Source organism: Amphiura filiformis, chromosome 17 (genome assembly GCF_039555335.1).
Source record: "Amphiura filiformis chromosome 17, Afil_fr2py, whole genome shotgun sequence".
NCBI classification, from domain to species: domain Eukaryota; kingdom Metazoa; phylum Echinodermata; class Ophiuroidea; order Amphilepidida; family Amphiuridae; genus Amphiura; species Amphiura filiformis.
The window spans coordinates 58,552,696-58,567,360 of NC_092644.1; the positions used below are offsets into that span (position 1 = coordinate 58,552,696).

Consider the following 14,665-nt stretch of genomic DNA (forward strand, 5'->3'; position numbering starts at 1 on the left):
TAAATATGGCGGACTGCTCAAATGCATTCAGCAAAGGCATGATTGCAATCTACCGCGACAGTTCGTCTCACACACATAACAAAATGCACTACCATTAAATAGGTTGATGACAACATTTGATTGAATGGACTATACTGCGCTGATTAAGGACTTCAAGAGTAATTAACGCTCTTCGCTAATATGTCACTGTGGCTCCTAAGTCCCTAAGGTTGAATAATTATTGAATAATGTTCTTATGACTACGTTTAGAGGGCCGGAGGATTCACTTGATCATAAATAAAGTCGCTTGATAAAGATGGTACGGTCTAGCGTGTTAAACGCCGCCAAAAAGTTGAGCACACATCGTCCACACCAGGTAAATAGTTCTTTTGTGTAGGTAGTAAACGAAATTCGACTTGCATCAAACCACGTGTCTTTATAAACTGCCCACCAGCCGCTGAGAGTAGCTACTAGCCTGCTTTTAAATAAGCTGAACTTATTACTCGCGCTCGGTGATGCACATTCTTGCACATTATGGCATCCCATTAAATCCAATGTTACCTCAAAAGTGAAGTTACAAGCATTCGATTAGACGCAGGTCCAGTCCAGACGAAAAAGTTCCAACAAGCGTAACAAAAAAGGGACAATTGATTTGATTGATTGATTGATTTTTTTTTCACAACTTTATTCCCTGTACTTGTGTCCGGTGGGAGGAGAAAAACATACAAAATGACCACCGGACCCCTCATACAATATGCTTATATATATGCTATATCTAGTTTTACAATGATATTTTTTTGAATAATTAACACTTTTCTTTTCACAGTTATTTTCAATGTGAAAATATCTCAATTTTGAAACTGATTTTTGTATTATAATGCAGTTTATTAATTGTTTTAATATATTATATTAATATAACAACCTCTCCGACAAATCTCCGCTTCAAGATGACGATTTAAATTGTGGGATAGGCTTTTACGACGGGAATTCATAACAATTAGTGGGTTTTTAGCGGGTTCGCCGTCGGACAAGTTTAGAACTGTCAAGCTTTCGTCAGGAGTAGCTCTGACTTCTTCAGGACAAAGTACCTAAGATTGAGACATGTAGACCGCCCTTGTCTACTGATGACTCTGAAAAGAGTCGTTCACTGAAGACTGCCCTTGTCAACAGAGAACAAGCAGATCTCGCCTATCTGCTAATATAAAGGTTTTGGTGGCTCTGAAAAGAGCCGTTTGCTGAAGACTGCCCCTTGTCTACAGAAACAAGCGGATCTCGCCTATCTGCTGATTTTGTAAGTTTTGGTGGCTCTGAAAAGAGCCGTTCACTGAAGACTGTCCCTTGTCTACAGAAAACAAGCAGACCTCGCCTATCTGCTAAATTAAAGGTTTGTTAGCTCTGAGAATTAAAGGTTTGTTAGCTCAGAGCCACCGATCTTTTATAATTCAGTTTCAATTTTCTTTATTTACTTGCCGTAAATCCCTTAAAACCCTTACAATGAATTACCTAATAAACAATGTACTCATCACAATAATATACACCATTATTTACTATTTCTGTTCCACATTAATAAAAATGTAATAAAATATAATTAATGTAATGCATGTGTTCTCCTTACATTTCCATAATATATATTATTTCCTTCTTCATAACCCCACATTCCCCAGTCACCATCCTGACTGCGACCATACAGGGTTCTGAAAAGAAACTCACATAATACAAACACGACCAAGCGAGGTTTTCACCCACTACCATACCATACCATCCATCACCCAACAACCTTACACACCAATCGCGTATGCCGAAAACCGCGCAATCCGAGAACCACTCTAGTTTAGAAAATATCATTGTTAAGGTTTGGTGGAAGCATGGAAATAGTACTATTTCCATGGTGGAAGGAAAGAGGAGGCAAGGTTGATGGAAAGAGGAGGCAAAGTTGATGGATTGATGAAGTATGGCAATTCTTCGAAAATCCCATGCTCTTGCTTGCTGAATGGTATCGCTTCTCAATATAAAAACTTATGGTTTTACTACAAATAAAATACACCACTTGTTCAGAAATTTAAGGTGGGAAATCTTCACCCAGAATAGTACAAAGTTACTAGGTCATTGCTTCCAATTGCACGAAATCACATATGGCCTTCCATTTTCTTCGTACTTGCATAGACTCCCACACCGCATAGAAATATGGTCGGGTCTTATAGATTTCCTTCACAGTACCCTCAATAATACTATCTAGTACACTATGCAACACTTTGGGATCCGTTTGAGTCCTGTACAAACACAACAAAGTACAAATCGATGGTATATGATTAGAAATTCTTAGGTAACATCCAGTGGAATTTCTTTTGAACAAACTTATACGAGAGTGACAGCTGAAAATCACTATGTTGCGAAATAATTCAGGTTGAATAAAAATGCCTTGAACATTTTGATCATCCTTGTATTATAGGGTACCCACCAAGCCAAAAGTGGTCTAAAAAAGGTTGGTTGAACTATACGTAAGATATGGTACATTAAAGATCTGAACGATGTTGTGTGTCAATTTAGAGATGGGTGACCTTATCGACAGCCTCATCTCCCAACTTTTTCCTATCGAAATGGAGATTTTGGCATCTGAAGTTCATATTTTTCTCATTATTCCGGTGAAATTTAAGGCCTAAAATATATTCCATTTAGATGTTATGAATAGCCTCATCCCCAATTGTAGTATATTACACATACCGATCTATGGGCCGTTGTGAAACACGTTTTTTACTTCTAATCAAAACGGCCAGCGCAATAACCTCAAAACTTGGGAATCAGATTATTTTGGTACAAGCCTCAATTTGAGGTACAAAACACAATACAAAAAATCTGACAACCCACCCTTAAGCGCACCTAGTTTTATCAGCTGCATGGAATTTTTAATTTGGGGGAAAGTGGCCAAATCCCAGTTGACCATGTAGCGGAGGACAATCATGTGATCAACTGGGATGACGCGAACATAAAGGACAGAGAGCAAAACATAATTAGAAGACGCATAAAAGAAGCGATTTGGATTCGGAAAAGGGGGCCAACACACTACACACATGAGAGCTTTTGTTACACGCCATTTCAAAAGATCACAGCGTGAAAAACCAAAACATATGCAAAATATATACAAGAAACAATTGAAAAACAAAAGAAAAATGAAGCAAAATGAAGCATGAAGCAAGCAAAATTATGTTTGCGGAAACAGGTGAGTTTTGAGGCCTTTTTTTTTTTAAAGGCAGAGACTGTTTGAACACTTCGCACAGATGACGGTAAATTGTTCCAGATCAGAGGTGCGTATGATCGGCACATTTAAACGTGTGCGATCTGAGGCGGATCTAAGGCCCTCGCGAGGATTCTTAAGTTCCAGACATGATGACAGGTATTCTGGTCCAATGCCGGCAAGGCATTTAAAAACATACAGCATGGATTTGAATGTTATTCTATCCTCTACAGACAACCAGTGGAGCTGATGTAAAAGCGGTGATACACGGTCCGTTTTGCACAAAAGATGATTTTTGCAGCCCAGTTTTGGAGGGTCTGAAGGCGAGCGATATCAGTAGTGTTGGCACCCATGAGGAGAACATTAAACCGGGATGAAGGAAATCACTTCCTGCCGCACATCTATGACCAGTTCCTAAAACCCCAAAAAAGCGCCACCAGCGTCAAGCTCCAACAGGAAGCAGACGAGGTGGACTGGGAGAATTGGTCAATCGATTTGAGGAAACGTCATTGTTAGGTATTTTTGTTTAACAACATTTTACGAAATAATTAATTGGATTTGTTTACATGAAATTTTACAAATGACACGTTTTACATGTTTTGTTTTTTGTCACCGTTAAATGTTAAAACACTTGAAAAAACCTGGACACAATGACCCTTGGGTACAATCACATGTGTGATGGAAAGAGGTCAAAGCCCGCTAGTAAAAATTATAATGCCATAAACGAAAATGCAATTGTATTTGCCGTTGAAATGATGATGCATCAGGATTAACTACCATAGCAATAGGTTTACACAATTTTTGAATATATCGCCCTGCACTACAAGCAGGATGCACTCATCACCTCTGTATGTCTGCAATCATAGATTGAACACAATACCGCTCTTTTCAAAAATACTAATCCTGCAGTGCGATATATGCAAAATTGTTTAAACCTATTGCTATGGTAGTTAGTCCTGTTATATGATCACTTCTACGGCGACATCCTATATGAGCGAACAAAGAGAATTGAAGAAATCGTGTAGGGTGTTTTTGCATGTTCCTAAGGGTGGTACAAACAAACTCTTATATGCATGCATTGCTTACCCCCCATAAATGTTGAACACAGCATCTCTCATCTGTTGTGGTGCCTCTGGATTGGCTAATTCATGAAAAACTTTGATCATTTGTTGCTCAAGAGCCACTGTACGTGCTGTAGAAATATTTCAAATGAAGTAGACTATGTTAATTCAAATAATTTGATTTTTGCATAAACTTGAGAACATAAAGACGCGGTGATGCATCAAAAACATTAAGCAGCTGATAAGGGTGAAATTAAAACTCGTCCGGCGGTCGACCACCGGTGCCGAGCGGTTCCGTCCGGTTTGTGCCGGTTTCTTTTGTTCTAAACAATGGAACGCGGTTATACCGCCGGTTAACCGCCGCGGCGGTCGAGTTTAATTTCATCACTAAGCCAGAAGTTGCGATTTGAGAACATTCTAAAGTTGAGTGCCACCCGGGGGTAGGCCTATATAATATATGGGGGGAGATGTAACAGTTACAGTTAATTGGTTTGTCACGCCAGCTACTGGACGGGAGCACTTACGGTCATGATCACTTATCAGGCGTATGTTAAGTTCAGCGAAAACGTTGATGACATAAGAATACTTCAGTCGTTCTTTTCGAAAAATGAGTTTCTGATGCAGAATGGCTTCATCGTCAGCTACACGAAGAAAAATTAAAATGTACAATTTTTTCATTATTATTTATATCAGACTTATATCGATACAACAAAAGTGTGTATTGTACAGCTTTTGCAAAGTACCCGGATATAATACAATATTGTTTTGAATATGTGATGCGATCAAAAACAATCAGTCTGAAGTAGGCCCATGTCAATTTTGGGATTCTTACACTTCCATTTTTAGCAAAGATCCACATTAGTGAAAACCCCATGTCAATACACTTTTTGGTTACAATTTGTACACCGGTACATTAAAGAGTAAGAAACGGAGAAGTTAGAATACACCTAAAATACATGTAAATACATAGTCAATGCAGCAAATGGTACCTTTGGTTTAAGATATGGATACGAAATGTGGCATAAGAAAACGCTAACTCCGAGCTTCGTTTGGAATAATTTTACGATTTTTGACCATTATTGAAGTTGAATGGAGGTCAAAAAGTCCTTTTTTTAAAACATTTCCCCTCAAATAATATTTTCATGTGAAAGATAAATGTTTCCCTTCCATTTTGCAAAAAAGGAAATTGTGATTTTCCACCCCAACATACATTATTTGGCCCATATCTCAAAACTAGGATTGCCGAGTTCTGGAGTGCCGAGTAACTGATTTTACTTGATCGCATCACATGGGCTATTTTAACGTGCCTCCTGGCATGTTCGTGCAGTGAGATTAAAAATCCGTGCAGTGAGAATTAAAAATCCGTACTTCAAATATTTCTATGTTTCAACCGGTCAAACAGGAAATAGCTGGAAATGAAGTTCTTTCTAATGGAAGAAAAAAATCAATCAATATTAGCCCTGTGTATTTTCCTTTTAAGCTCGAAAAACACCTTGTAACAGACTAAAATTGCAAACTTGCTCGCTTTGCGCGCACTGGCCCATCAAACAACAAAGTTCACCTCATTTGGGGATAAAATAGTCAGAAATTCCTAATTGTTCTTGCGCTTCAAGCGAAAATGTCCCAGTAAAACCGGTACAAAATACGCTCGTTCCCCCTAAATGTTAATGCTTCAGCCGCCACTGGTGTACATCGTCCTATTTTCCGGTTTGATGCCAGAATTTCATATCTCATTTTATAGTTAAAATGGAAATTTTTCGCGCACTTTGGTCACATATGTCCCGCTGAAGTAATTTTACTGTACCCCTGGACCATGTGGACGAGTGTTAAAAGCAATGACGCAGCTTGCAATGCCAGCTGTGCCTGATAATGAGGCAGCTTGATAACTCCTCTGGCCCAATATCGGGATACAATCGACATGATCGACAAAATATGCAGTGCAATAGATCTGAACCTCTTCTTGTAGACCCATTATGACAAAAAACCTTGGTGTGAAAAAGCATTAACCATGGCAAAAACGCGCAAACAATTTCCTTGTAAGACCATATTATAATTATTGAAAAAGTAAGTCTAGACCTGTTAATTTTAGTGCGCGAAATATACTTTATTGCCAAATTGTGGGAAGTTTCGCGTGCTACATGTGCAATTTGTTCAGCATGATTTGTTCAGGAGCAGATTTCGCTGGGCGTGACTTTGCAAGGGGATAGCTTAGCGCATTGAAAAATTGCAGGGTATGAGCTTCCGCCACATGTTTAGACCGGGCTCTAAATACCAGGACAAAAACCAATGTACATCTCCGACGGTCCTTCGGCCCGGTTCTAGACCACAATAATAACCTCATTTCGCCCATTTTAGCATTTTAGCATATTTTCGCGCGCTTCGCTTGCATTTCTCGGGCGCATTTGTCCAGGTAAAGTAATTTTAGATGAAGAATAGCTGGACGATTTGAAAATTTCGCCCCCACACAGTGTCATCGCCCCGATATCTTCATGGCAGAAATCGCCATGGTAGGTTGAATCCACAGCCACGCATGGCTATTTTGTTCCGACCTTTGAGACGCATAATGAGCCGAGGGACATCTGACTAAGGCTACTGACAATAACCTGGTAATTGACCTCTCTGTGTGTGAGTGAGCATAATGGTCATATGCTTTTAGACTGCTTGCACGAGTGAGTGCAGCTAGCCTACGCTGCACTATAGTTCGGCACATATAAAATCAGAATATTTTTGTCAGTTTTTGAGTTCAAGACTCACGCTCTTTTCTCAAGACGCTAGCTAACGACTATCATATCCATTGAACACGTATATTCAAGTGCAAGGAACCAAATCTGGCTTCTTTAGACTAAATCAATTACGGGAGATATTCATCATTTTCTACCCCGGTATCCAAAGATTTATCGTCTAATATCAAATCGTGCATAACACATTCACGTGTATCAATCCCGGGTATTCATTTCAGTGTCAGTGCTGTATAATGTAATTATTAACCGGGCGATGTCGGTGTGCCCCATGCTCACTGCGACAAACGTAACCTACACTTGCCAACGTGCAGTGACCTTTTTCGCCTAAAATAGCCACATATTGTATCATCATCGCGGGTCACATTACCATTATACCTGATCCCTGATAGTACTACATGAGAGGCGCCACTACGCGCCGATCGCAAAACTGAGGACAGTGTGAGCTCGGGACCTTGTGTAAGAGCTGGAGCTCTAAGTGCATCTCCTCTTTCAAATTACCTGTTAAAAATGAATGTGTAGAGTTACCATGTGAGTTTGTTTTTATATTTTTATTACCGATTTAAGCCAGTAATTGACTCGTTGTGCATGGTGAAACTGAAACTGATTGACAGCTGCATGGCGGTGGTACAAAAAGGTGACTCTCAGGCCTGATCACCTTGAGGGCATCCTGTATACACAGTTCACTCATAAGCGCCAATCCGGCTTGAAATGTAGAGGGGGTAGAACAATCGGCGTAAATATTATTATCAAAAAGTGGCTCATGAAAGAAAAAATGGGTATTTTTGCCGAAAGGTGGGAGCGGGGGACACGTTCCCCCTGCACACCCCACCACTCCCTCCCATGAGTACACTGACCTGCACTGTTCGTCGCGTAACAGACGTGACCGCTGTACACTGATCTGCATGCGCACGGTTGTTTGATGGGATCATTTATTAGTTTTTCAAACAAAACTTCATGTACAACCAAATTTTAGACTTAAACAGCTAAATGTGATATCATGCTAATGTATGCAGATGCTTTTGAGTCATTCTCAACTTTAATTTCCCATCTTTTACAAAGTTATTCACTTTTATAGCATTTTTATAGCTTTTTCGGATATAAAATGTATCTATTAATGATAAAATTGGTGGCGCTATTTAATTACTGGAAATTACTCTTTCAAGCTCTTAATACACTTAATTCCTTTTATTGTTTGATAAAATATGTTTATAAAATTTCTCTGTTACTGGTTTCACCTATTCCAGCTATTTTAATGGCAGTATTAATCACCTATCCCTTACAAATAAAGAAATATGATTTACGATAAATAGCGCCATATATAGTTTGCATTTAGTTAATAATGAAGCCAATTCTATATACATCAAACAACCGTGATGCACTGTTCGTCCTCCGTATGCTAGTTGGAGGATAACATGGCGGTACGCAGTTAATATGACGCCATTTTGTGACGGTATTTTGCAGCCCGAATATTTAGGAATATCAGAAAATGCCATTAAAAGATCTATTAAAGTATCTTTTTAATTTAAGTTAATAAAACGTATATGTCTCAATGTATTTGATAATAAACACAGCCCACAAAGAAAGTCCGCACTTATTCATCTTACACCAAAAAACACCGTGTTCTTTCATTCTGGACAAAATTAAGTCCATTTTTTGAAATCTTCAAAGAAAATTTACATTGTGTGGCAAATATGATTTTGAATTTCCAAATCATTGTCCATTCAAAAGGAGCACATTCTACCCCCTTATAGTTAGACTGTATGATTAGGGTTAGGACTAAGGGTAGGATAGGAATTGAGTTAGGATTAGGGTTTGCATGTTAAGGGTATGATTCTAGCCATGTTGTTGTATCTGAATTCCCTCTTTCAAGGGAGAGTCTCCCGCCGGGTGAGCGTATTCTGTGTCCTCCAAGTTCTATACGCTGGCGAAGTGACGCAATAAATCGGATTAACTACCATAGCAATAGGTGAAAACAATTTTTGATATACCGCGCTGCACTACAAGCAGGTTACACATATCACCTGTTCATGTCTGAAATCATAGATTGAATGCAATACCGGTCTTTTCAAAGATACTAATCTTACAGGTGCGAGTGATCAACCTGATATGGATCAATGCAGAGGTACCGCGTGAATGTACCAGCGCAGCGCGGTATATTCCAAAATTGTTTTCACCTATTGTTATGGTAGTTAATCCGATTATTACATCACTTCGCCAGCGTATGGGTATTTTATAGTACAGAGTGTCTTATTGTACCGGCTCACGGGATATTTTTGAAAAAGTAAAACGACGGGGCAATTATTCTGTTTATTTTTGGGTGATACAAGATTATATTATTGTACTTGCTAAAAATATCTTGCGATCCCTCAAAGCTATTAAAAAACCATTTGTTATGGATAAAACATTTCTTTAAGGGGCTTTCACTTTCAGTGTTACAAGTGCTGGTTTTGACTAAGTGAACAATATCTGCGCAAAATGACCAAAAAAAGTATTATATAGTTCTACGATTCAAGCACTTACTGAAATTACGGACTTTTTGGGTGAATACTTTCCACCAAAAAAGGACATCATTCAGAGCTACTGTCTGGCCGGATGCTGTACAAGGGTGACGGGTATTCAGGGCGTCACCTAGGACCAACAGTCCTGGTGTTACGTCAAAATTTGCTGCCATTCTCTGAGCCCTCACAGCACGAGGACTCCCATCGGGGACACTCTCCATCACCGGCTTCTTCATGTGCTCTAAATCAAAATACAATTTCAAACTTTTAAACAAATTGTGTGTTTTTAAATCTTTTTTTTTTTTACAATTATGTGATCTTACACCATTCATGCCCTTTACTGTTTGCAGTATTACAACATGATTCGATACATGGGGTAAAATCTCAACATTAGAAAACATGCCAATCATAGAAGAGGGGCCACGGCTAGTACTACATGGTATCCACAGGCGTGGTATACGAAGTAAAACTATCAATGACATACCTGGCAAATTCGGCCCAACCATTTTCTCGCAGAATTCCTTCAGATTTGACGGTGTTTTCCCGTGAACAAATACAAATGTTCTATCTTCATGGACATTGAGCTTGTAGTTAAGGACTTGTGCTGCAGGATGACCGATGCCATACTCTAGATATTCACCCTCACCCTTCCCAGATTTGAACTTGTAGTTTTTCACAGACATTCCAATGCAGACGTCCGAACTAACAGGTTGATGTGTGGTTCGATACTCGGCAGTCAATTTGGAGTAGTACCCGTCACCTACCACGACGAGGGGAGCGCGGATTTCCTGTAAGTTTGTACCAGAATAATGAGTCTCATTCAGCGTGGTTCAGAGTAAAATTTTACTAAACGCTAGATCAAAATTATAATCCTGGTACCATTCATTTTGTTTGGTTGAGTACTTGACACTTGATAATCTATTATCATGATTCATATTGGTAGTCTGTGAACCTGTCTGTCTGTCCTCTTCTCGAAACTGACAGGTCGTATGGCCCTCAAACTTGGTGGGTAGGTGCGACGTGGTCCCAAGAGTTAGGTCATCCAAGGTCAAAGGTCAGGTCAAATTTAAAGTTGCTCCGATTCGGCTGTAAATCGAGGAAATTAATCCATAACACTCGGGGAGTATGAAACTGCAAAGGTCATCTGAGGTCAAAGGTCAGGTCAAATTTACGGAAAATGATCCTTGACGGAAAATGATCCTTGACAATTGGAGAGTATGAAACCGTAAAGGTCATCCGAGGTCAAAGGCCATGACAAATTTAAAGTTGCTCCGACCAGGCTGCAACTTGCGGAAAATGATCCCTGACACTTGGGGAGTATGACACCGTAAAGGTCATCCCAGGTCAAAGGCTAGGTAGGGCTCAAACTCGGTGACAACAAACCTCATGACCATGGGAACATTTTAGAACATTTTTCAGGGCTCAGACACCTCCAAAACACCAACACGCCCCGGATAGGTTTTGGTCTATGACCACAATTTGGGTCTAGTCCTTAATAATGTTGAGCAATTTGTCAACCTATCCCGGCAACCTATATCCAAAAGGACTTTTTTGCCACCTGCTAAGCCCCAGCACCCCCACGTGTGTTCGTCTCCGAACGTGGACAGTTTATTAACACATTATTACCTGTATGACGTCATCATCCTTTTTCTTATATCTGACACCAACGACACGCTCGTTCTCTTTAATCAGCTCCTTCCCAACAGCTTCAATAGCTGTTACTCTGTAAAGATTTTGAGAAAATAATGTGACTATGAAGCTATTTTTAACTTAGGGATCCTAAATGCTCTATTACGAGCGTGGTACCGGGACAAGTATAAGCCGCTGGGCTTAGACCAAAGTCTTTTTGGTCAATTTTGTACAAAATATGTTGATTTTGGCCCCCTGAAATTCACTTTGACTTTGCCCCACCCCATCGTCCCCGACAAAAATCCTGGTGCCGCTACTGCGCCTGATTTTCAGAAACAGTTCAAGTTGGCTGTTAATGCCAGTGACATAGGTTGTGGCGGTGTTGTGATCAAATCGATCACCCTATAATTATGTTACTTTTCAAGGACGTTTAACAATCACAAAATTATCCCCACAATATTGAAGAGAAGGAGCTACATTTTGACGACTGAATAATTGGGTTCCACAGTGGGGGAGGGGTTGGCTGGGGGTCTGGAGAAAATGTGAATTTAAATAAAAGATGGCGGAGCTACAACAAGAAGCAAAAGCCTAAATTAAGCGTCACACCACCTTAAAAGAAATGTTTTAGGGTAATTAATATAATGCTAGTTATACACAAACACATTTACATACATTTACACCCCCACCCCCCTCCCCCCAAAAAAAACCCCAAAACAAAAACAAAACAGAACTTCCTCCCACATGAGGCGTTATATACATTGTATTGTTCGTTGATATTACCGTATATCAACTATGGTATTTTAGCTTGGGGATGTGCATGTTCATCATACATAAATGATCTTTTTTTTTTCAAAAGAGGGCTCTTCGTATTATAAGTGCAAGTGATTATAGAAGTAGCACTAATCCCTTACTGATTAGGTATAATACTTTAAGTGTCAGGGATATGTATACATTTGAACTTGGTTTATTTATGTACAAGCATGAAAATGGATTTTTACCAAGTGTTTTTGATGATTTGTTTGTAAAACAGTCTACGATCCATGACTTAAACACCAGAAATAAAGATCGTCTGAGGCTTCCTTTTATCAAACAAGATATTCCTTAAAAAAAATTGGTGTCAGTTCCAATTTACAATGTAATTATTATTTGAATGTAATGTTAAAGATGGAATTGCATGAGAAGTTTTGCACTGCAGCACTGACAGGAACATTTAGTGGTAGTTCATTTATCATTAAATAATTATACACTTACATACGTGTTTTGGCGCAGGCGCGCAGCGTCAGCCTTCTATTCTAGCTAAAAACGTTTTTAAAATAAAAAATTATGCAAATCACATGGGATCTTAAGACTGTCCCTTACCACCATCCCACCAAGTTAAATCTCTATACGGCCCACCAGTTCCAAAAAATGGCAAAAAGCCTTTTTAAAAATAAACAAATATGCAAATGAGGTGGCTAATTTGAATATTTTGCAACAAAACTCACGTGTGATCTTAAGACTGCCCCTTTACCACCACCCTACCAAGTTACATCTATATATCCCCTACCAGTTCCGAAAAATGGCAAAAAGCGTTTTTAAAAATAGAAAAAAAGGAAACGAGGTGGCTGGTTTGCATATTTTGTGACAAAAATAGCATCTGATCTTAAGACTGCTCTTAACCATCACCCCACCAAATTACATTTCTATATGCCTCACCAGTTCCGAAAAATGGCCAAAAGCATTTCGACAAATAAAAAAATAGAAAAAGTTTGCCATATTGAAGCTAAACTGGTGAAATATGGTAGAGAAAGTGAATAAATTCGCGCTTTTTAGGTTAAAATGGCAAAATATAATGTAAATTTGGTCAGAAACACAAAAAAGTCTTTTAAAATGTCGGTACGGTCACCATCCCACAGGGGGGGCAAGACTTTTCACACCTAATCAAGTTACATCCCTATACGCCTCACCAGTTCTTCGAAATGGCAAAAAAAAAAAAATTATCTACCTAATTTGCATATTTTGCGCCACAAATTGCATCAAATCTTAGGGCAGCCACTTACCACCACCCTACCAAGTTACACCCCAATACACCTCACCAGCTCCGAGAAACTAACGTGGAAGCCAAAGGCATTTAAAAACAAAGTTCACATAATGCAAATGTATAAGACCCCATTATAGCATAAGGCAATTTATAAGTCATTTTTAATGATTTTAAATGTGACGTATAAAATTTGTCTATAACACAGGGAGATATAAAATGAAGGGATTTGGGTACTTTTTATTCAATTTTCACAGAAATTGAAGGATTTTGACCTATGTTTTTGTTTGTCTGTTTACCCCAGGGTCGCTGAAACAAAGAATTATATTAATTAAATCACCTAATTTAAGGACAAAGAAAGATAAAAGCAAAAGTATGCTTCATTTAGTTAAACAATAGTAACATCCCTGTTGTGTACAAAAAATAACTCTATACGACAATGCAAATCAGGATTAATTAATAGGCTAAACAGTGCACAGGGAAATATTGATTTTTTAGCGGATGGAACAGCCATTTTTTTCAGAGGGAGTATGCCAATGGGTATGTAATTTAACTAGAACAGCCTTAAATTGATATCGATATTGATATTGACGTCACAGATTCGATTTGTCACGTGATCGTCAAACCTGTACTAGAAGGTGTCAGTTCTTCAGGAACTGACACAAAAAGCTTTCTGTGAAAAATCTATTAAATATGCAGCTACTAAGTTGTGGAATAAAGCAGTATACAGACTTTTTATTGTACGTACAATATTGTATGTACAATATGTACGTTATTTAATCTATTGCCATTCTATTTCCAGTAATGTTTAAGTTCTAACGAATGTTTGATGACGTAAAATCGATAATATATTTCTGCTAGTTATTGTATGTAACATATTATCGATTTTTCGTCATCAAACATTCGTTAGAACTTAAACATTACTGGAAATAGAATGGCAATAGATTAAATAACGTACATATTGTACATACAATACTGTACGTACAATACTCGGAGTCTGAAGCGCGCTTAATGTTGATAACAGCATTAAAAGTTCATCATCGATTAATCAATTCCGCCATGTATTTAAGAAACATCTTATGCAAAGTTATTATTAACTCTTATTGTATCTGGTCTATATAACAAAATTGGATATTATTTATATTTTATATTACTTATTTGTGTTGTGCATTTTCTTATTTACTATTGATAACTGTTATTTTCATGTATTTAGGTTAATTCATATCAAGATATGACAGCTTACTGTTACTTCATTGAAGTGACAGTCTGCTGCCATGTCAAATGATGAATTAACCAATCAAGGGATCACAGATTTTCAGGCCTCTCCTTGGCCTTTCCTGTGATTCCTTCACTCTCACTTATATTATTATTTTGTATGTATTCTAGCTTTTTGTAATTTGATGAGTGAAAATAATAAATGAAATGAAAAAATGAAATAAAAAAAAAAGCAAAATACTGCAGGAATGTAAATCACAAAAATAAATCATTTGATCAATAAGTCAGATGTA

General features: G+C 38.3%; 1 protein-coding gene across 1 annotated transcript; it reads right to left on the reverse strand.

The window, feature by feature from the left end:
• Positions 1-679: 679 nt before the first annotated feature.
• On the reverse strand, positions 680-10,194 carry LOC140137327 (squalene monooxygenase-like). Its single transcript, XM_072158970.1, has 5 exons — positions 9,996-10,194; positions 9,534-9,752; positions 4,797-4,913; positions 4,298-4,403; positions 680-2,249 (listed from the first exon to the last, which is right to left on the reverse strand). Exons 1-5 carry the CDS (start codon positions 10,192-10,194, stop codon positions 2,078-2,080), a joined length of 813 nt encoding a protein of 270 aa, XP_072015071.1. The 3' UTR covers positions 680-2,077.
• Between the last annotated feature and the right edge of the window lie 4,471 nt (positions 10,195-14,665).

What these genes read in the sequence shown, in the direction of transcription:
- LOC140137327 (XM_072158970.1), bottom strand. Translation starts at nt 10,194, where the DNA reads ATGTCTGTGAAAAACTACAAGTTCAAATCTGGGAAGGGTGAGGGTGAA. An exon ending in CCAAAAAGTCCGTAATTTCA is followed by an intron (nt 4,914 to 9,533) that starts GTAAGTGCTTGA and finishes TTCTTCGTGTAG; the next exon opens with CTGACGATGAAGCCATTCTG. An exon ending in CCTGATAAGTGATCATGACC is followed by an intron (nt 4,404 to 4,796) that starts GTAAGTGCTCCC and finishes ATATTTCTACAG; the next exon opens with CACGTACAGTGGCTCTTGAG.